This window comes from Bubalus kerabau, chromosome 10, assembly GCF_029407905.1.
Source record: "Bubalus kerabau isolate K-KA32 ecotype Philippines breed swamp buffalo chromosome 10, PCC_UOA_SB_1v2, whole genome shotgun sequence".
Classification (NCBI taxonomy): domain Eukaryota; kingdom Metazoa; phylum Chordata; class Mammalia; order Artiodactyla; family Bovidae; genus Bubalus; species Bubalus kerabau.
In genome coordinates this window covers 25,218,619-25,240,475 of record NC_073633.1, presented here as the reverse complement: position 1 = coordinate 25,240,475, position 21,857 = coordinate 25,218,619, and the positions used below count along the sequence as shown (strand labels likewise).

The 21,857-nt window shown below is 53.4% G+C and overlaps 2 protein-coding genes across 3 annotated transcripts; one reads left to right on the top strand and one right to left on the bottom strand.

Moving 5' to 3' along the window:
- Nucleotides 1–1,948: 1,948 nt before the first annotated feature.
- Nucleotides 1,949–6,965, top strand: CPNE6 (copine 6). The gene is made up of 16 exons (XM_055536274.1): nt 1,949–2,118; nt 2,539–2,718; nt 3,076–3,150; nt 3,310–3,384; nt 3,503–3,586; nt 3,677–3,766; nt 4,119–4,223; nt 4,453–4,539; nt 4,783–4,842; nt 5,103–5,236; nt 5,312–5,366; nt 5,457–5,508; nt 5,839–5,972; nt 6,067–6,303; nt 6,505–6,679; nt 6,780–6,965. Exons 1-15 carry the CDS (start codon nt 1,951–1,953, stop codon nt 6,640–6,642), a joined length of 1,674 nt encoding a protein of 557 aa, XP_055392249.1. The 5' UTR covers nt 1,949–1,950; the 3' UTR covers nt 6,643–6,679; nt 6,780–6,965.
- Nucleotides 6,966–8,924: 1,959 nt separating this feature from the next.
- Nucleotides 8,925–11,645, bottom strand: NRL (neural retina leucine zipper). 2 transcript variants are annotated; one of them, XM_055536272.1, is made up of 2 exons: nt 11,265–11,645; nt 8,925–10,345 (listed from the first exon to the last, which is right to left on the bottom strand). In XM_055536272.1, the coding sequence occupies exons 1-2, from the start codon at nt 11,643–11,645 to the stop codon at nt 9,938–9,940; spliced, it is 789 nt and encodes a 262-aa protein (XP_055392247.1). In that variant the 3' UTR covers nt 8,925–9,937. The 2 variants fall into 2 exon arrangements, with proteins under 2 accessions (XP_055392247.1, XP_055392248.1); XM_055536273.1 differs by having other exon boundaries at nt 11,580–11,645.
- Between the last annotated feature and the right edge of the window lie 10,212 nt (nt 11,646–21,857).

Here is a 21,857-nt window from a genome sequence, read left to right as displayed (position 1 = left end):
TGGTCTTTAAGGGACACGTGAAGATCTCCATTCTGTTGTATTCAGGTTGGTGGGCGTGGATGAGGGTATGTGTGTGTGTGTGTGTGTGACGACTATAGCCCCGTGTTCTTCCGTGTGTGACCGCGAATGTCCTTAACAAATGTGATGTGGAGAGCGACGTGAGACCGGGTGTGTCTCCCTGTGTGCATCCCCAAGACTGAAACTGTCATGGTGTCATGGTGAGTTTATGTGCTGGCACCTGTTCGTGTCAAGACTGTGTGTGAGCCTGTGAGTCGTGGGTGCGTATGTCTCCATCGCCTCCCGGCGTGAATGTGTGTGTGTGCATGCACCACCGCAGTGTGTGCCTCTCTGTGATGCTGGGTGTGGGTGTGGCAGGAGGGGAAGATGTATGTCACTGTGTCTGCGGGGGTCCTGCCTCTGAGCCACCCTCAGCCCGCCCTCCTCCCCGGCTCCGTGGCTCCTTCCCAACCAGTGGCCCTGCCCCCCTTCTCCCTCCCAACCGGTCTGTGCAAGCGGGGGGAGCTGGTGCTTCGGCCCCCCCACCCCTCCCCATCCAGGCCCCATAAATAGCACCAGAGCCGGAGCCAGAGCCGGCGCCAGCGGCTGGAGCAGCAAGGGAGTCAGGGCCAGGGCCAGAGAGCCGGAGAGAGGAGCCCCCGACTAGAGCCCAGGTGAGCCCACCCTTCATCCCTCGCCCAGCCCCGGCCCAGCCCAAGCCTGGCCCAGTCTCCATAACAACATCGCCCCCGGCCCCCAGAGAGGTCTCCAGTCCTGCCCAATACCCTCACCATCACATGCTCCTGCCCGACTCAGGGGATCTGTGAGAACTGGGAGACTTGTGGCTAGAAGGCAGAGCCCACCCCCGCCAACCCAGACCCTCCCTCACGTACCCAGAAGGGCACACGCTGCGGGGAAGGGGGACCCAGCCAGGGAAGGGTCCCAGTTCTGAGGGACGTACAGGAACTGTCACAGCCTCCTGAAGACAGACACCCGACTAGGGGATAGACACGGGGTGGGGGCATCAGACACACCAACGCACACTTGCCGGGGAAGCACAACATGAGATCAGACAGCCTCACCCTGAGAAGTGGACAGACACAGAGAGACGGATGGACTGGCCGTGAACTCGGGCCAGTGTACCCCTGCATGCTGCTGCCCGAAGCTCGGTACCACTGTTGGGGGAGGGTGGCGTGCGTGCATCCCACGGGCAGCATGGAGGGGGCCGAGGCGCCCCAAAAATCCTGTCGCTAAGAGACAGCGCCAGTGCTGCCAAGAAGTGTGAGAACAAGGGAGGTGGGGAGGAAAGCCGGTGTTGTCATAGTGGGAGCCACTGCCAGGAACCTAGAGAAGCTTTCAGCAGGGGCCGAGCTCTGCTGCTCATTCTGCAAGCCCACCACCCCTCCCTTTCCATCAGCCAACCAGAAGGTGAGTCGGGGGAGGTGGATGGGGACAGCCCTGCAGGGCACCTTCCAACCTGTCTCCTCCTGCCCACTGCAGCCTCCGTTTCCTGACCCTCCTCTTCAGACTTGCCGGGGCCCCTCCACTCCCCTCCCCACCCCCTTGCCCCAGTTCAGCTTCCTCAAGCCAAGACTGAGTGCAGTGCTGGCTTAAACATCAGTCAGGAAATAGCAGAAGGTGCTGATATAGCAGAAAGTGTGGATCAATCGATTGCCTAGGAACCAAGGCTGCCAGGAACCCCCAAGCCCTCTCCAGCCCCATCCGCGCATACAAGGCCAGCAGGGGTGACAAGAGCACTCACTGGGCTGTGCCGGAGTGAGAGGCTCAGAGCTCAGGGGAAACCGAGTGAGGTCAGAGGGAAGAAGATCCATGAGATGCCAGGGCCTTGGGAAGCAGGGTAAGGGGGTGGGGCCCAGGCTCCCAGAGATAGACCCCTCCTCTGGCAGGTGTCCCCCTTCCAGTGGCCAGTGTCTGCTCTGTCCCCACAGAGACATGTCCGACCCAGAGATGGCCTGGGTGCCCGAGCCCCCAGCCATGACGCTGGGGGCCTCAAGAGTGGAGCTGCGGGTGTCCTGCCACGGCCTCCTCGACCGAGACACACTCACCAAGCCCCACCCCTGTGTGCTGCTCAAGCTCCACTCCGATGAGCAGTGGGTGGAGGTGAGAGTGGCTGGCCTCTCCTTCACGGACCTCTGGGACGCAAAAGAAGGAGGCTGGGTGGGGGCAGCCACGAGGGATGGTCAGGACTCTCAGGGGCCTCTTCCAGTCTGTGTGGGTAACCATAGAGATGCGGGTGCCATCGTTACACACACAAAGCATTTCACAGGGATCAAAGCTCACAGGGTCCTATGGGGTCCTGAGATGGCCCCCAAAGGCCGTGGCACTGCTTCCAACTATGAGAGCCCCTGATGGCTGATGGTCCTAGGGGCAGGCAGCACCCTAAGCTCGGGGTTCAGCCCAGGGAGGGAGGAGCCAGTCTCTGGGGCACGGGAACCTGAGGAAAGCTGGCAAGACCGGGGGCGGTCCGGGGCAGAGCAAAGCAGCCCGGGTTCCCAGAGGTGGGCTCCCCTCCTGCCGCAGGTGGAGCGCACAGAGGTGCTGCGCTCCTGCTCCAGCCCCGTCTTCTCCCGGGTACTGGCCCTGGAGTACTTCTTCGAGGAGAAGCAGCCCCTGCAGTTCCATGTGTTTGACGCCGAGGACGGATCCACCAGTCCCCGCAATGACACCTTCCTCGGCTCCACCGAGTGCACCCTGGGGCAGGTCTGCATTCCCACCCCCACCCCTACCCCCACCCCCACGGTTCTACCTCCGGAGGCCAGAAGAAGACAGAATAAGCTGTGGAGTTAGTTCAGTCGGGGGGTTGGACCCCATCTCCACCATTCACCCGCTGTGCAGCCTTGGGCTAGATATCTAACCTCTCTGAGTCTTAGTGTCCTCATCTAAACAATGAGGGGTCACAGTGCAGATCTCTTAAGGTTGCTATGGAAATAAAGTCCAGTTCTAGCCCAAGTGCATCCCCTGTGAGCGATCAAAGGGCACTTATTGCCCTGTCCCTTGTACCCTGGCCAAAGCAGGTGGGGGTGTCACAGCTGGGTCTCCCTCCACCTCCATCCCCAGATCGTGTCACAAACCAAGGTCACTAAGCCTCTGCTACTGAAGAATGGGAAGAACGCGGGCAAGTCCACCATCACGGTAGGCAAGGTCACCGGTACTCACCCTTGGGCAGGGCATTCAACACCCCTGCAGGGACAACCATGGTGACATCCTGCCCCCAGAGCTGGCCCCCACCCAAGGGACAGGGCTTTGTGGGGGTGGCGTGGGGGAATCCTGCCACTTGTGTCCCCCTTGCAGATTGTGGCCGAAGAGGTGTCTGGCACCAATGACTACGTGCAGCTCACCTTCAGAGCCCACAAGCTGGACAACAAGGTTGGAACCCCAGAGTTTAGGACCCCATCTCCACTGTTAGGTAGCCTAGGCCTCGGGGTTAGGCACCTCCCCTTCAGACCTCACCAGGCTCAGGGGCCCTTTCCCCCTGTGTCTCCAGGACCTGTTCAGCAAGTCTGACCCTTTCATGGAGATCTATAAGACCAACGGGGACCAGAGCGACCAGCTGGTCTGGAGAACGGAGGTGGGTGCCCGAGGCCATGGGGAAGGCAGGAGGAAGGGCAGAATGGGTGAACCTAGACCGGGGGTGACCAGCTCTCTGTGCCTCTCCAAGGTGGTGAAGAACAATCTGAACCCCAGCTGGGAGCCGTTCCGTCTGTCCCTGCACTCCCTGTGCAGCTGTGATGTCCACCGGCCTCTCAAGGTGAGGCCCCACGAGTAAGGGCAGCCTGGTAGAGCATCCAGCCTCTGCCTGAGACCATCCACCTGAGGGTGCAGGCCCCTCCCTCTCCCCCTTTCCCACTGTGGGATAAAGAACCAGTCACAGCTCAATGTTCCTATATCAATGGTCCTTCTATCAGAGGCCAAGTCCCAACCAGACCGAGCCAAAGGATTAAGTTCAGCAAGTGGCTTCTGTGGACAGGTTGAGGACATCTGTTTGGCCCTAGTGACTGTTAGGGCCCTACTTCCCTGAGTCCCTCCTCCTGCCCCCACTGAACCACTGCAAAGCCTCTCTGATCCTGACCACCCACCCCCCTTTCCCCTTGTCTTTTCAGTTCCTGGTATATGACTATGACTCCAGTGGGAAGCATGACTTCATTGGCGAGTTCACCAGCACCTTCCAGGAGATGCAGGAAGGAACAGCAAACCCTGGGCAGGAGGTACTGCAAAGACCTCCCCCTCTCCCCAAGAATCTCACCAAGATCCCTGGGAAAATCCTGAAGGAGATGCTGAAGAGCCCCTCACACACGATAGGAGGTGGAGAGGGTGGGAAACTCAGGGCTCAGCCTAAGGACTGAGTCATGAGGTTCTGCTCTGGGAGGCTCCACTGCAAGGGGGAGGAAAGGTCACATGATGAGACCCTGGGCTTGTGGGGTGTGTGGGGTCTAGATGCAGTGGGACTGTATCAACCCCAAGTACCGGGACAAGAAGAAGAATTACAAGAGCTCAGGGACCGTAGTGCTGGCCCAGTGCACGGTAAGTCCCAGTGCCCATCTCAAGCCCTTTCCCACCCCCTACAACCCCCATGGCAACCTCAGATTCAGCCTTGCCCTCATTACAAAGAGCATTTCCCTGCTTCTGGAAACTGAGAACCCTCGTCCTATCCACCACCAACGTCAACCTCAAAAACTCTGGCCCCTCCATTTCCCCTGCAGAAGCCCCACCCAGCTCCCTCCTCAAGGGACCAGCATTCCACCTTATCTGCCCTCTCCCCACCAGGTGGAGAAGGTGCACACCTTCCTGGATTACATCATGGGGGGCTGCCAGATCAGCTTCACGGTAAAGGCCTGGGGGAGGGGACGCAGCCAAGGGGGAGGGGCCAGGCCCTAGTGGACAGAGGAGCCCAGAATCCACACTGCCCTTACTTGGACCTCTAATGAGCCTTAGCGTGGTCAGCTTGCTCCCCTCACCCGACTCCAAGATGAGGCTACCTGAGAGCTTGCTCAGATTCACCTTAGTCCTCCCTACAGAACCCAGCTCTGGCCTAGCCTCCCTGGTGGTCTCATGGATGCAGCATATCCTCTCCCTATCTCCACCAGGTGGCAATCGACTTCACGGCCTCCAATGGGGACCCAAGGAGCAGCCAGTCCCTGCACTGCCTGAGCCCCCGCCAGCCCAACCACTACCTGCAGGCCCTGCGTGCAGTGGGAGGCATCTGCCAGGACTATGACAGGTAGCAGGAGATGGGGTAGGGGATGGGCAGGGATGCCTTGCCCGATGGGCCCCCATAGCCTTTTCTCCTCCCCAGTGACAAGCGGTTCCCAGCATTTGGCTTTGGAGCTCGAATTCCACCCAACTTTGAGGTAGGCTGGGCAAGGATAGGAGAGGAGATGCTGGGAGACTCAGACAGGAAGGAAAAACATCCTCTGGCTGGCCTCACCTTCCCCTCACAGGTGTCCCATGACTTTGCTATCAACTTTGACCCGGAAAATCCTGAATGTGAAGGTAAGAGAGGAGATTCCCACCAGCCCTGCCTCCCTTCATACAGCTTGCTGCCCACTCCTGTGCACCCCATGCAGGAGCACAGACTCCATTCCCATGGGCCCAGCTCCCTGCCCCTTCATGCTTCCAGTGTCTGCCTGCATTTGGTAAGACTTTCAGCCCCTGACCATATATCTGCCCATTCAACTCTACCAGCAGCTGAACCATCCAACTCTCCTGCTTAGTGAGGATCACGGTAGCAGGGCAGTCCTGAGACAAGGAAATGCCTCCTTACTTTAGGGAGTCTAGAAGAGCTCCCTGCTAATCTCTGCCCTCTCACCTCTTTGCCCACAGAGATCTCAGGTGTCATTGCCTCCTACCGCCGTTGCCTGCCCCAGATCCAGCTCTATGGCCCCACCAACGTGGCCCCCATCATCAACCGCGTGGCGGGGCCAGCTCAGCGGGAGCAGAGCACTGGCCAAGCCACGGTTAGGTGTCCTGGGGGTGGAGCTGGGGGTGGGGGCGGGGGCGGGGGCGCCAAGGCCGCAGAGCTGACCCTTCCCCCACTCTGTCTGTCCTCAGAAGTACTCGGTGCTGTTGGTGCTCACGGACGGTGTGGTGAGCGACATGGCTGAGACCCGCACTGCCATCGTGCGCGCCTCCCGCCTGCCCATGTCCATCATCATTGTGGGCGTGGGCAATGCTGATTTCTCTGACATGAGGCTACTGGACGGCGACGATGGTACCTTGCGTTGCCCCCGAGGGGTGCCCGCGGCTCGCGACATCGTCCAGTTCGTGCCGTTCCGGGACTTTAAGGATGTGAGTGCCCGGAGCCCCCTCCCGGCTGAAGGGCTCCTCAGCTCCTCCTGCCCTCCAGATCTGACCCATCTCTCCCACCTGATTGAAGTCCCAAGAAAGAGCCGGAATCCAGCTGGCCACCCGAAGCCCCGCCCCCACCTGAGCCCCGCCTTCCCTCACTCCACCTCCCCTAACCACTTCCCCACCCCAACCCCGACCCAGGCCTCACCCTCTGCGCTAGCAAAGTGTGTCCTGGCCGAGGTGCCCCGGCAGGTGGTGGAGTACTACGCCAGCCAGGGCATCAGCCCCGGGGCTCCCAGGCCCTGCACGCCAGCCACGACCCCCAGCCCTAGCCCATGACTGCCGACAACCTGACGGACACTCCCTCAGTCTTTCAGTGAGTCCTGGGACACTAGAGGTTGGGGCTTGGTGGAGTCCATCTGGGCTGGGTGTGTGGTGTAGAAGAGGGTGCTTATGACTATCCCACTCTCCCCCAGGTGCCTGTTCTGACCCTTGTGACTCAAGAGACCATGCCTCTCCCTCTTGGACCAGGTGTGCCCTCTGGGTCCCGGAAGTGAGTGGTGAGCCCTACCCCATCTCTTCAAGCCCCAGACCCCTCAGCCTCATGTCCCCTCAGTGATTTTCTTCAGTGATCCTGACTTTCTGGCCATTAATAAAGGAAAGCACTCCTAGCACCTCAGCTGTACCTATCATGTGTCAGATGCCCATTGGGCCGTCCATAGCACCCTACACACACCATTAAGAAATTGGGACCAGCACCTTTTGAACTCTGAGCCAGAGATCCCAGGCAGTCTGGTATCTGCAGTTTCACCCCATCTATGTGTCAATGAGATCTGAGGAGTCCCTACCCTCACCTCCCAACCTTGGGGTGGGTTGTGTGTGGGGGGTGGGGGGGTACGGGGGGGTAACCCAGGCTCCCTGGTGGTTAATTACCAGACATGGAAGGGTAATAAGGGGCTGTCAAGGGGGCAAGTTGATGCCCTCTTAAGCTGTCTCCAGAGAATCCTAGTTGAGTCCCCCAGGGGCTGAACTCCAGCCTCCACACAGCTGTGGGGCGGGCTGAGAAGAGGGGAGTAGAGGACTGAAGTAGGGAAGCAGGTCTGCTAGTGAATTAGGAATACAGAGTGGGTATCTAAGATCTGTGCAGCCTGATTTTCCTGGTGCATGAATGTGTGTGTGTGTGTTCATGAACTGCATAGGCCTTTAGTGGTTCAGAAGTCCAGCTGTGTACATTTTTTGTTGTTGTGCCTCGAGGTTTGTGGGATCTTAGTTCCAGAGATTGAACCCAGACCCCCACAGTGAAAGCTCTGAGTCCTAACCACTGAACCGCCAGGGAATTCCCTGTGTACTCTTTATAATATGGACAACAAACATTGCCATTTAGCACATATGAAGCTTTGTGTTTAGTGCTTTAAATGTGTTCATTCTCATTAGGTAGTTACCATTATCTTCCCCATTTTCCTGACAAAGCAAATGAGGCTTCAATGAAGCTTACCTAAGGTCAAAGAAGATTAATAGGCCTAGAACTTGAGTCTGGGCCCATATGAATAAGGGGCCCACACTTAATCATAAATGTGCAACTTCCATTTGCGGTGTATCCATGTGACCCGCTTGTGACCCCAGGGTGTGTAAACATGGCCCAGTTATGTGTATGGGTGTAGATGCCTTGGATGGGCATCTCTGCCCTTCTGTGTGTTGTGCAGAGCCTCAGCCAGTTAAAGAAGGCAGGCAAGAATGGTGGTGGGTCTAGATCACAGCTGTAGAGAACACATGAGGATCCAGGGGACAGCCAGAGTGACGGGAGAAGAGCTGGGCTCCTAGAAGGACCTTCCCTGCCCCAGCCTCTCCCTTCAAGGATGCCAGTGGAAGGGGATGGAGGAGGAGGTGCTCAAGGTGCCATGAGCCACTCATAGAGAAGACAGAGCCCAAGAAGGTGACCAGTGGTCAGTGGTGGGAAATGAGAAGAGAAAGAAAATTCTGGTGGAGATGGAGGAGAGGACTCTCATCGCAGGCTCCTGAGTGGAGGAGGGATGAGCTGGGCTAGAACTAGAGGACGGGAGGAGGGAACAAGAACAGGGATGGGAAGAGACAGCTGGGGAGGGGGCGAGTAGAGGGGGCAGAAAGGAAGAGAGACATATGGGAGCTTCTTCCCCCACACCCAACTGCTTCTCTCCATTTATTATGTCCCTTAGAGGACCTACCACTGCTGCTAAGGTAACTGCTCCAGCCCAATGCCTCTGCTCTGCCCAGAGCCCCGCCCATTCTCTGTAGGCTGCTGAACTCAAGGGCTGGGTTACCATGGCAACTACGAGCCATCAGGATAGCCACAGGCAGGCCTGGCTGGGTCACTACTGTTCTTGGGCTTCTATGCAGTGGAGGTGGGAGCGCAAGGTTCCATCTGGCCCAATCCCCGCCCACCACCCCAATTTCCATTAGGCCTTAGAACTGTGATCCTCCACTCAGCCCAGGTGGGGGCTATCCAATCTCTTCTCCCACACCACACTTTGTATCTCTCTCTCTCATTCTCTCTCTCTCACACACACACATATGCACACACACACTTACATAGGCCTGGAGCAAGGATATAGAATAAACACTTCTTAAATTGCAAGAACATCTAGCCAATAGCATACGGTTGTGCCTAGACTTCAAGTTTAATTCACAAAAGCTGCATTCTCTCAGCTCCTTGTCAGGCTGGGGAAAGTCTCACCTCAGCCCGCAGAGAGGCAGAAGGGAGCAGGGGCAACCTATGCAGGTCTGGAGGCCAAGGCAGCATGGAAGGAGCAACCCAAAACCAGTGCATGGTCTCATCCAGGGCCTAGGCTGCAGTCAGGAAGCTGGAACAGGGCAGGAAGTCCCTTTAATGAGGCTGAGTTGAGGGATTCTCAGGGAGACCCCTAGGGCTTCCACACTATGGAGAGGCCAGAACTGGAAAGGTGTCAGAAGTCATCCAATCAAGTGAGCATTAGATGAGGTCGTCAAAACCCAGGGAGCCAGTGATTTGCTCAAGGTGCCAGAGGTATCCTGTGGCAGAGCTGAGACTAGCACCCAGGTTTTCAGACTCTTGCTCAGGGTCCTCTCCCAGACCACACCTACCACCCCCGGAGCTCTTCTGGCCTTTGCTGCTCTAGACCTTGGGGGCCATGGGATTAGCTAGGACAAAAGCCTCTTGAATCAAGTTTCTGGTCTGTCTTGATAATGGGAATTGAAATCTTGAAAATGCAGTTGTCCTAAAATGGGGAGGTTACGAGCCCTGGAATGAAAACATAGCCTCATTGCTAATTACCACCTTACTGCACTACAGGTTGAAAGCCTTGAATTAAAATCTAAACTGATCTGGGAGCAGCAGGACTCCCTCACCTCCCATTCACTGTACGTCATCCACACCTCCTTGCCGCCCGCCCCCTACACAATGCTGGCACTGACCCCCGCAGATTTCAGTGACCCGGTCCTATAGAGTAGGGCAGAAAGTGAAGGGTTTCTGTGCACGTCCTGCGTGAGGGAAGGGGACCCCTCTCCCAGGAAACGACCAGCATCTAACCTCAGAGCATGCCTTGAGGGTCCAGGAAGTTTGGGGCTACTTGTGTGGGTCATCCAAAGGAATGTCTGGCACCAGAAGGCGTTCAGTAACCATCTAGTGAATGGTGCAGGCGCCTCCGGGGTGGTGTGCACCGCCCGCCCACCTACTCCACCACTCGGTGGCCAGGGGCTCAGAGGAAGAGGTGGGCGTGGCCTCTGGCCCCAGGCCGCTCGGGGCCAGCAGTTCACAGCGAGCCTTGTAGAGGTCGCGTTCCCTAGCCAGGCGGGCCACTTCGGCCCGCAGCGCGTCCAGCTGGGTGGCCAGGCGGGCGCGCTCCGCCTCCAGCCCCCGCCGCTGTTGCAGTCGCTTGGAGCGACAGGCCTGCGCGTACCCGCGGTTCTTCAGCGTGCGGCGCCTCTGCTTCAGCCGCAGCGCCTCGTCGCGCCCGCAGCCCCGCAGCTGTCGGTTTAGCTCCCGCACAGACATCGACACCAGCGCCGCGTCGGAAAACCGCTCGGCCAGCTGCAGAGAGAAACGGCGGGGCGCCGGTGAGCGCCGGTGAGCGCCTGGCTCCACGCTCCGATGGCCCCGCCCACCTGGCCCCGCCCCCGGCTCCCACCTTTACCTAAACATGCGCCTTCCCCTGAATCTATCCTGCAGCCTAGATCCTGTTCCAGGTCCCAACACGCCCTCCACTGCCCTCCACCATCACCAAGGGTCTTCGACCCCTTTGGGTGGTCCCCGCGTTTCCCACCCACCTTCGGGCAAGCCAATCGCGCAGCCGAACCCCACACTGCCTTTGCGGGGTCTTGAGCGGGGCTCCTGGCCTATGTGTGTCCCAGGGCAGACAAACCCTGCCCCTCCAACACACCTCGCTCCCCTGTCCTCCAACACACCTGGCTCCTCAACCCTGTGACCCTTAAAGGATTTGGATTATATCTTAATGCCCTCAACGCCCCCATCTGTCTATGATTAATAGGATGAGTCCCAATCCTTCCTGAGAAGGTTGGGTGCTGGGGAAGCACCGAGTCTTAAAAAGGCCAACTTCATTCCGGTTCCTACAGTCTCAACTCCACTCCATTCCACGCACAACCCTTTCCTGGTTTCCACAAACTCAGTATCTATATACCTGCCCGTAATCAATCATTCCTGATGCCCTTTAACTCTCAACTCTCCCCTTTCAGTTGGTCCTCTTCTAACCTTGTCTTCTCCCTTTTCCTCCTGGTTGAGCCTACTCATTTCTCTCTATTTAGGGGTGGGGTGGGGGGTGGGGATTGCAGAACAATGGTTTTCTTTATCTGATATCTTCTAAAGGTACCTCCCTTCCTCTGTCCTTTGTTCCTTTCCCAAACTGGTAATCCTCTCCAGCGACTCTCCTTCCTCTCTGGGTTGGCCTCCCCTCACCCTGCCCCCTTCTCCGACCCTCTCACTGACCACTCACCTGGGCATGCGGGGCTCCTGTCTCCTCTGGGCTCCCTGGGTAGTAGGCATGGGGCCCTTCAATGGGGACTGGGCTCTGACCCTGCAGCAACTCCACAGCCTCCTCAGGACTTAGCCCCAGCACCTCCCCAGCCCCCAGCTGCTGTTGCAGGGTGGCCAGCCAGTACAGCTCCTCCAGGCCTGGCCGGGTGCCCTCAGTGGCCCCCACCATGCCTGGCTCACTGAAGGTCGGTGAAGGAGGCACTGAGCTGTAGGGTGTAGAGCCCAGAGAGGCTGTCGGGGGGCCAGATCGCCCCTCTGAGGGCTCCCGCTTTACCTCAAACTTCATCAAGTCAAAGTCATTGACATACTCCATGGCCAGGGGACTGGGAGGCAGTGCCATTCTGAGGCTGGATTAGGAGGGGTGCACCTGCAAAGAAGAAGACAGGTTCAGAGCACCTGGAGACTTCCTGCCAGTCTCCTCCCCCAAAGCCCAAGTGCCATGGAGACAGAATTCTGGAAAGCTGGGGTGATGGCACAGTCTGTTCCCTGCATAGTCGCCTCCAGGCTAAGAAACAACTTCTTAGGTGGCAGGGGCTCCTGACCAGGGGCCAAGCCGCTTAAAGCCTGAATGAGAAAGGGGATAGCACAGCCTCCAGCCTGCTGGTGCCTCTGGGATCTATGAAAAACAAGAAGAATATGGCAGCACTCCCAACTCTAGTGCTGGGACATGCTGAATGTCTCTGTCATCTCAAGAGGCATCATTTCATTTCCAAGCAATTAAAAAAATGTTGCTTAATTAACTGTGACAGAGAATGTGTATATTTTAGGGCATTGGCAAGGCACATATGCTGTGGATTTTAATATAGCTGGATCACATGCTGTAGTACCTCGCTCTCTCAGAACATCCAGGCCAACACCTTGCACATAGAAGACCCTCAGTGCACATTCATTCTATGGATTAATCAAGGAGCAAGAGACTCTTCAAGGAAAAAAGTTCCCAGAATCAATTCTAAAAAGATCAGAACAGAGTGGTGACCATCTTTCCTCAAGGCCAATCTCTCCAAGGAAAACCAACCAAGATTAGTTTTCCTCCTTCCATCCAGGACCTAAGACATGTGAACTTGAACAGGTCACCTTCCCCTTCTGACCCCAGTTTCCCCTTCTGTTCAAGGAAGGTAGTTAGACTTTAACAATTCTCAAAGACTGTTCTGCAAAACATGAAGTCTGAGAAATAGCCAAGGAGGGGGTCTATGCTCAGATCATTTTGAGAAATGCTACCTCCAATCCTCACCTCTTGAAGGTTCACAGAGCACAAGCAACATAGTCATCTGAGAAGTCCTTCAGTAAGCCATCTGCTCAACTTCAACAGAGTTGAACCCCAAACTTGTGTCACCCAGGAACCCTCCTCTCCGTTATCAACCACAGAGCATGTGCCCACCTGAGGCACCTCTGGCTAGGTGACCTTGGAGAGACTTCCCAGCCTGGAAGTCCCAAGCTTGAGCCCAGCTCCCAGTTCCAACAGCCCCAGGAGGGACAAGGCAGGGACTTCCCTGTAACTCAAACAATAAAGAATCTGCCTGCAATGCAGGAGACCAGGGTTCAATCCCTGGGTCAGGAAGAGCCTCTGGAGAAGGGAATGGCAATCCACTCCAGTATTCTTGCCTGGAGAATTCTATGGACAGAGAAGCCTGGCAGGCTACAGTCCATGGAGTTGCAGAGTCGGACACGACTGAGCAACTAACACACACACTTAGCCCCAGGGTTTAGAGTTTGGCTCCATCTTCCTGCCTCAAGCCTAGGTAGCTGCTTTCCAACCACATCTCAGGCCAAGAGATGCAGGTTCTGCCCAGAGAGGCAGGAGGAAGGACAAGGCTTCTCTCTCTTCCTGTCCCAGGTGTTGCCATATCTATTGAGCTCCTCACCCTTGAGAGGGTAGAGGGGATGGGAACAAAAACACACATTGAAGGAATTGATCTTTGACAGAGAGATGATGAGACACAGAGAGAGGTGTCCAGATAAAGTTGGATGAAAACATAAGTGAGGAGGGCTGTTTTTCTTTCTGATGTGATAGCAGTGAGGGACCTAAAGCCAGTTGAGGTGGGAGTAGACCAGGGGGCAGAAATGTGAAGATTCCTGAAAACAGAAAACAAAAAGCCCAACAAAAAGCTGATAGCAGGTGTTGGAGGAGGGGGCTCTAGGTGAGAGGCCTGACACTCAGGGAGGCCTCAGACATACTCACTTTAGGAGTGGCAGAGATGATTGGTCAAATGTCAGAGCCAGGCAGGCACAGCTTCCCCAGAGAATGGAGGCCCCATTGAGCAGGGCCTGGCACCTCTGTGCTCAGAACAAGGGGCTGTGGGCACAGAGCCCACTGGGCACTCTTAAAGGGCCAGCTCTCTTAGGTCATCCATGGTTCTCAGGCCTCCAGCCAATGAGGTGAGGGGATCATTTGCATATCTCATTGATCTGGGGGGTTGCAGGAAATGAGAGGACAAGTCTGCCTGGTCTCAAGGAAGGGAAGGGGGCATCTTCCCCAACAAAGCATATCACAGATGGTCCAACTCACTGTTCCCCGTTCCCCAGTACAGAGTGCCACGTTGGCCCCCATCGGCAACCTCATGCAGACACAACCCTCAGCCCTTGGTGACTGAAAGCCTGGGACTGGAAAAGAGGGCCAGACAAGCTTCCAGCACCCTTAGCCTCCAAGGCCCTGCCATGCCTTGTGGGTATTTTAGGGGAGTATGAATTCTCCCAAGCCCACTCTCACCTGGGCTGTTGAATCTGTTTCCTGTTTTCAGGAATCCTTACATTTCTGCTGCCTACCTCACTCCCACCTCATGCCCCTCACAGTTATGGCATCAGAAAGATAAACAACCCTTCAGGACCTGCCTAATCTATTCCCAGCCTCTCTCATCGCTGGGGACCCAGCCCCAGGACAGGCAGCTTGGGAGCAGGAGCATAGGGGAAATGAGGAGCCCTGCTCCTTCTTTCCTTCCAGGCCACCTTGGGACACTGAAATCCAATCACCATCAATCCATCCAAGGCACTTTTGAAACTGCCCTCATTTGCCCTCTGCTTCCCCTCACCTTTTCCTTGTGTGTCTCTGAACCGCTCTCTTCCTCTCTCACTCCTCCTGGTTCCCAGATGGCTGGGGGGTGACCTATATTTTCAGCCTAATCCCCTAACACCTCTTAGAGCTATCATCCCCATGTAGAAGTTGGAACAGGGATACTAGGTATTAGCCAAGGAGATGTTTAAACCTGTCTGAAGCTGTTTAAATAGAGTCTGTACTAGAATAGAACTCCAGGAGTTAAAGGCTATTCTCTAATTTCTAAGGACATCCAAACACTCCCATGGGGTTAACAGGTCTTTCCCCACCCAAAGAGAAACCTGGGTGTCCATCAGCCCCAAGGATCATCAATTATAAAAATTAACTGGGTCCGAGCCTTTGGAGTTAGGTTAAGAGCTGGTGGATTCGGATGATCTAAGACAGCGGTTCTCAGACTGGGGTCCCCAGATCAGCAGCACCATCTGGGAACTTGTTAAAAAATGCAAGTTCTCTGGAATCACCTCAAACTTACTAAATCAGACGCTTTGGGGTTGGGACCCCAAAACTCTGTGTTTTTATAAGTCCTCCAGGTTATTTTGATGAGCACTAAAGTAGAACCCTTGGTCTACAGAATACCTGTAGTCAACTCAGCTTTCTTTGGGGCATGTGTGTATGTGTGTGTGGGGGGGGGTGGGTGGGTGTGGTCTCTCCTCTCTCTCTCTCTACACATATATAAAAAGACCTCCATCAGAGGACACCTGTCTTTCTACACTTGGCCTCCATTTTATGGAGCAGAAGCCATTGTCATCATTCAAGTGGTGTGATGGCCTGGATCTAGTGTTATTTTTGCAAAAGAAAAACAAACAAACAAAACCCAAGTCCTGGGAACAAGGCCACAAAATGGGAATGGGAACCATGGAGACTAGGGACCCCATACATATGCCCATGGAATGTGGTTCTAAGGAAATCCACAGGAAAGAGGCCTCAGAATTTCCCTGTGAAGAAGAAATAGCAAGTGTTGACTGCAGCCCCTTTCGTAGGCCCGGTCTGGTCTAGCCAGACACTTGCCCCCCAGCAGCTGTCAGGTCTGCACTGATCCTCTTGTTTACTGGAGCGCTCAGAGGAGAGGTGGGAGGGCTAAGCCTCTAACGGGCTAAAGGAGTCAGACTAAACAAGCTCAGGCAAGTTGAGCCGCTCGGGGCTCAGACCAGGCGCCACTGACCAGGGAAAGGAGTCTGGGGGGTGAGGGCTGGGCCAGGGGAAAGGACTAAGGGCACAGAGAGAAGAACCTGCAGTAGCCAGAGAGGACCCACAAGGTGCTTCATGGGTTTTCTTGGCAGGAGGGGGCCACATGCTGAGACTGTCTGGCTCAAGGACAAGCAGGGACAGGGGATGAGAAAGATGAAACCAGGTGGACTCTGGGAAGGACAAAACAGAGTAAGGGAGGTAGGAAGACTTAGCTAAGGAGGCAGTAAGTATAAACTTGGGCAAGAGGACAGAACAAGTCAGGGGCTCCCCAGCAATCTGGATTGAAGGAGCCAGAGGAACATGGGTACAACGCAGAGATGGGCGAAGGGCCATGGGGAACTAAAAGAGAGAAGAAAGTTTCCAAGAGGGGACCAAGAGGGAGTAAGAGGTGACGGGAACAAGGGCTACAAGAGTAAAAGTGGCAGAAGAAGGGAGAGAGGAAGGTAAGATTGGCAACCAAGAACTAGAAACAAATACATAACAGACAAATCGATGGTCGGGCCACAGAAAAAGAGCAGTGGACAAAGGAACTAAAGGTAAAAGGATACAGACAGAGGGATGCTAGACCATGTGGAGGGAGCCCAGGCCGGCAAAGGTCCTGGAGGAGTGGGGTAGGGAACAAAGAGAAAGGAGAGGAAGGGAGACAGAGCCAGTGATCTGGGGTTCCCTGCCCTTCTCTTCTGTCCTGCACCCTCATTTTTGCAGTCCTGTACAACCTGTACAACTAGATCATCAGTAATGCATCCAAATCCTCAGACCTCTTCTTGGTTTACCTCTCATATATTCATTCATTTGACAAATATTGATTAAACACCTACTCTGCACCAAACAATGTGCTGGACACTAGAGACCCTCAGTAAATCAGACCATCACCAGCCCCATCTTTGTGGCGCTTACAGACTGATGAACCAGGGAAATGTCAGTTTATTGCCCTTGGGCCCAGGTAGGAATAGCCCCTGCCCTGGGCCCTGTGTTTTGGAAGGCATCTCTCTGGCCCTCTTCTGGCTATGTCCCTTGCAGCGAGGAGTCCAGGCCTCCCCTGCCCATACCCCAAGCGCCTTCCGGACTATACTCCACGTACTTAGGAATTCTCTGTGCAAAGGGCCCCAAGCCCACTTCTAGGGCCCACATGGACCTCTTTCCTGGGTTTGCCCTCCCAAGGGTAGATCACACTACTCACATACACATCCTTACACCCAGGGGGTGGCCAAGGAGTGGCTATTGGCAGGAGACTGTGGACAGAATTGGGCTGTGTAGACAGGAAGGTCTACATGCATGCAAAGGAGTCCCCTTGTGGTAGAAGATGGTGTCAGAGGTGGGAAAAGAAGTGGATCCAAAGAGATGCCTTCCCCCACAATATCACATTCTGCTGTGGAATCCTGAGAATTCCAAACAAAATCCAAATTTGAATTCAAATTCCAGACCATTGTGTGTGTATTTGTCAAGGTAGAAGAATAGAATATATTTTGTTTAATAGTTGTTAGCTTGTTTAAGTCATACCTTTCAAATATTTAGAGCCTCTAGTTAGGGATGGGCCTACGTAAAAATAATTCATTATATGAAGATGGGTGCTATGCAAGAGAAGGGCAGGGACCTATGAGACTTTATTTCATGGGAACCTAATCTAATGTGGGGGCAGGGGCGGCAGTGGCATTATAGCAACAACTAGCCTAAGGAAGTCACATTAAACTGAGACTAGTCAGGGGAGTAGTCTGGAGGGGTGGAGAAGATGGGGATTCCAAGTCACAGGAATAATCTATGCAAGGGCTCTGGGCAGGGAAGAGGTAAACACATGCATGAAATAGAAAAACAAAAACACTGTAGCCAAAGGGCAAAAACCAAGCAAAGTGGGAAGAAGGGTGATAGGTGAGGGTGGGGCTGGATCACGCAGAGACTTGTAGGCCAAGTTTAGGACATGGACTTTAAAAAGAACGTGCTGAGTCGCTTCAGTCGTGTCCAACTCTTTGCAAACCTCTAAACTGTAGCCCACCAGGCTCCTCTGTTCATGGAATTCTCCAGGCGAGAATACTGTAGTGGGTTGCCACTTCCTCCTCCAGGGGATCTTCCCAACCCAGGGATCAAACTCACGTCTCCTGCGGCTCCTGCATTGCAGGTAGAGTCTTTACCTTTGAGCCACTGGGGAAGCCCTTAAGAACAATGAGAAACTACTAAAGGATTTTCAGCAAGGACGTGGAATGATCAGGTTGTGTTTAAAAGATCACTTCAGATCTACTGTGAAGGATGGCCAAAATGGAATCAAGAGTCCGATTAGGGGGTTAATGCAGTATCCAAGTTGAGTTGGGGAGATATCTTAAGCTGGAAAAAAAAATAAGTAACTCCAAGATGGAAACTTGTGTATAGGTGGTTTGATGGGAGGATTTTCAGAGTCTGTGAGGGAAGCAGCATTGGATAGAGAGAAGAGTTGAAGAGCATTATGGCTGAAACAGAGGCTTCAGCTGACCCTATAGGAGCTCTGGAGCTAGGATGAAACTTCAGAGTGTCCTCAATTGAGAGAAAGGGGCTGGGACTCTGGACCCCTGAACCAATCAGTCATTGGACACAGGCTGCCCCAGGAAAGAGGCATGCACATTTGGCAAGACAGCTCCCTTCAGCCATAGGTGGTACCCGGGGAAGTGCTCAGCTCTTCACTATCAGCAGCCAACACTCAGCAGCTGAGACAGGATCCTGAAGGATCTGGGCAGCATGCCACAGCACCCACCACGGGGGATCTGTGAGACATCCAAGGGGAGACACAGAGGGCCCTGGGGAGCAGAAAATGCAGAGTAAGACAAGGCTGGTCACACCCTGCACCTGTTACTAAATGCAAGTTTGCATACCCCATGAAGCACAGTGAGGCCCAACTGAAATGTGGGAGTTTGGAGCAGAGAAAGGTTTACTGCAGGGCCAAGCAAGGAGAAAGTGTGGCTCATGCTCAGAAACCCCAGTGGGTTTCTGGAAGAAGATTTTATAGACAAAATCTGGGGTAGGGCCTTTAGGGTGTGTGAATTTTTTCTTCTGACTGCTTGCTGGTGAGGTAACAGGGCTGTGTTCCAGGGATTGTGTGCTCAGCCTGAAGTTACCATTCTCCACCTGGGTGGACAAACTTAGGGAGATAATGAATGACAGGGAAGCCTGTCTGCTGCAGTTTATGGGATCGCAAAGAGTCGACACGCCTTAGCAACTGAACAACAACCTGGGTGGGGGCCTCAGTTGCTGCAGAAGAACTCAAAGGTATTTTTTTATATATCCCTTGAGGTTGTTTGCTTGTGTTGTTGAGTTGACTATGCCAAAGCCTTTGACTGTGTGGATCGCAACAAACTGTGGAAAATTCTTAAAGAGATGGGAATACCAGACCACCTGATCTGCCTCTTGAGAAATCTGTATGCAGGTCAGGAAGCAACAGTTAGAACTGGACATGGAACAACAGACTGGTTCCAAATTGGGAAAGGAGTACATCAAGGCTGTATATTGTCACCCTGCTTATTTAACTTATATGTAAAGTACATCATGAGAAACGCTGGGCTGGATGAAGCACAAGCTGGAATCAAGATTGCAGGGAGAAATATCAATAACCTCAGATATGCAGATGACACCACCCTTATGACAGAAAGCAAAGAAGAACTAAAGAGCCTCTTGATGAAAATCAAAGAGGAGAGTGAAATAGTTGGCTTAAAACTCAATATTCAGAAAACTAAGATCATTGCATCTGGTTCCATCAGATCAGATCAGATCAGATCAGTTGCTCAGTCGTGTCTGACTCTTTGCGACCCCATGAATCGCAGCACGCCAGGCCTGCCTGTCCATCACCCCTCCCGGAGTTCACTCAGACTCACGTCCATTGAGTCAGTGATGCCATCCAGCCATCTCATCCTGTCGTCCCCTTCTCCTCTTGCCCCCAGTCCCTCCCAGCATCAGAGTCTTTTCCAATGAGTGAATGCTTCGCATGAGGTGGCCAAAGTACTGGAGTTTCAGCTTCAGCATCATTCCTTCCAAAGAAATCCCAGGGCTGATGTCCTTCAGAATGGACTGGTTGGATCTCCTTGCAGTCCAAGGGACTCTCAAGAGTCTTCTCCAACACCACTGTTCAAAAGCATCAATTCTTCGGCGCTCAGCCTTCTTCACAGTCCAACTCTCACACCCATACATGACCACAGGAAAAACCATAGCCTTGACTAGACGAACCTTTGTTGGCAAAGTAATGTCTCTGCTTTTGAATATGCTGTCTAGGTTGGTCATAACTTTCCTTCCAAGGAGTAAGCGTCTTTTAATTTCATGGCTGCAGTCACCATCTGCAGTGATTTTGGAGCCCAGAAAAATAAAGTCTGACACTGTTTCCACTGTTTCCCCGTCTATTTCCCATGAAGTGATGGGACCGGATGCCATGATCTTCGTTTTCTCAATGTTGAGCTTTAAGCCAACTTTTTCATTCTCTTCTTTCACTTTCATCAAGAGGCTTTTTAGTTCCTCTTCACTTTCTGTCATAAGGGTGGTGCATATCTGAGGTTATTGATATTTCTCCCGGCAATCTTGATTCCAGCTTGTGTTTCTTCCAGTCCAAAGTTTCTCATGATGTACTCTGCATATAGGTTAAATAAACAGGGTGACAATATACAGCCTTGACGTGCTCCTTTTCCTATTTGGAACCAGTCTGTTGTTCCATGTCCAGTTCTACTGTTGCTTCCTGACCTGCATACAAATTTCTCAAGAGGCAGGTCAGGTGGTCTGGTATTCCCATCTCTTTCAGAATTTTCCACAGTTTATTGTGATCCACACAGTCAAAGGCTTTGGCATAATCACTTTATGGCAAATAGATGGGGAAACAGTGGAAACAGTGAGAGACTTTATTTTGGGAGGCTCCAAAATCACTGCAGATGGTGACTGCAGCCATGAAATTAAAAGATGCTTACTCCTTGGAAGGAAAGTTATGACCAACCTAGACAGCATATTCAAAAGCAGAGACATTACTTTGCCAACAAAGGTCTGTCTAGTCAAAGCTATGGTTTTTCCTGTGGTCATGTATGGATGTGAGAGTTGGACTATAAAAAAGGCTGAGTGCAGAAGAATTGATGCTTTTGAACTGTGGTGTTGGAGAAGACTCTTGAGAGTCCCTTGGACTGCAAGGAGATCCAACCAGTCCATCCTAAAGGAAATCAGTCCTGAATATTCATTGGAAGGAATGATGCTGAAGCTGAAACTCCAATACTTTGGCCACCTGATGCAAAGAACTGACTAATTTGAAAAGACCCTGATGCTGGGAAAGATTGAAGGCAAGAGAAGGGGATGACAGAGGATGAGATGGTTGGATGGCATCACCGAATCAATGGACATGAGTTTGAGTAAACTCCAGGAGTTGGTGATGGACAGGGAGTAAACTCCAGGAGTTGGTGATGGACAGGGAGGCCTGCAGTCCATGGGGTCACTAAGAGTCGGACATGACTGAACAACTGGACTGAACAACTGAACTTAACTGAGCTGAACTGATATCCCTTGAGGAGGAACCAGGACCCTGCTTTATAGCCACACTATCCTTTCTGGACTGCTCCTCCTGTTTATGCATTATCTCTCCTCCCTGAATCTGCCCTTTGGTACTCAAGGAAGGTCTAGGAAGCTGAAGCCTTTTTCCTCCAAATAAGAAACTGGGGACACAAAAAGGATTTGTATCTGGGAGGGTCCCACAGGGTCCCACTCAGTTTCAGTAAGTGCTGTGATTCTAAAGTGGGGATCTGGGCCACAGTCCTAGTATCTACTGCAGAGGTTCTGTGAGACATCCATGGGGTGAACCAGAGGGCCCTGGGGAGCAGAAAATGCAGACCAAGCCAGGGCTTGCCCTGCCCCCTGGTGGTGTTCCTCTGACACTGGCCCATCTGGTGGGTCAGGCTAAAAGAAGGCCCAGGGATTATAGAGATACAAAAACAACTATAATAAAGTACAATTAATTCAAAGATATAGGTATGCATACAGTATAGAGCTAACACAGATGAGAGAGATGTTAATTCTAAGGGGCACACAGACCTTCACACGGGAGGTGATATTTAATTTAAACCTGAAAGGCAGAAAGGATTCCCAGCTGTGCTCTGGAAACTGCAGAGTTTGGCATATAGGAAAGAAGACAGCAAGTAAGGAGCAGGAGGTGATACCACTGGATAAACAGAAGCCAGATTATGAAAGACATCAGTTGTCATGTGATATGAAGCCTTCAAGGAATTTTAAGCCTAAGAATACTATGATCTCATTTTTTTTTTCTTAATGATAAATCAGAGACAATATAGAATTGCAGGGGAAAAAAACCAACTTGGTAACTAGAGTGAGAAAAAC

Bases quoted from the DNA above. Each gene is read 5' to 3' on its own strand.
- CPNE6 (XM_055536274.1), top strand. From the start codon at position 1,951: ATGTCCGACCCAGAGATGGCCTGGGTGCCCGAGCCCCCAGCCATGACG. The intron at 3,587-3,676 runs GTGGGTGCCCGA...TGCCTCTCCAAG, and splicing joins AGCTGGTCTGGAGAACGGAG to GTGGTGAAGAACAATCTGAA. The intron at 5,509-5,838 runs GTAAGAGAGGAG...CTTTGCCCACAG, and splicing joins GGAAAATCCTGAATGTGAAG to AGATCTCAGGTGTCATTGCC.
- NRL (XM_055536272.1), bottom strand. From the start codon at position 11,645: ATGGCACTGCCTCCCAGTCCCCTGGCCATGGAGTATGTCAATGACTTT. The intron at 10,346-11,264 runs GTGAGTGGTCAG...TTCTCTCTGCAG, and splicing joins CAGGAGCCCCGCATGCCCAG to CTGGCCGAGCGGTTTTCCGA.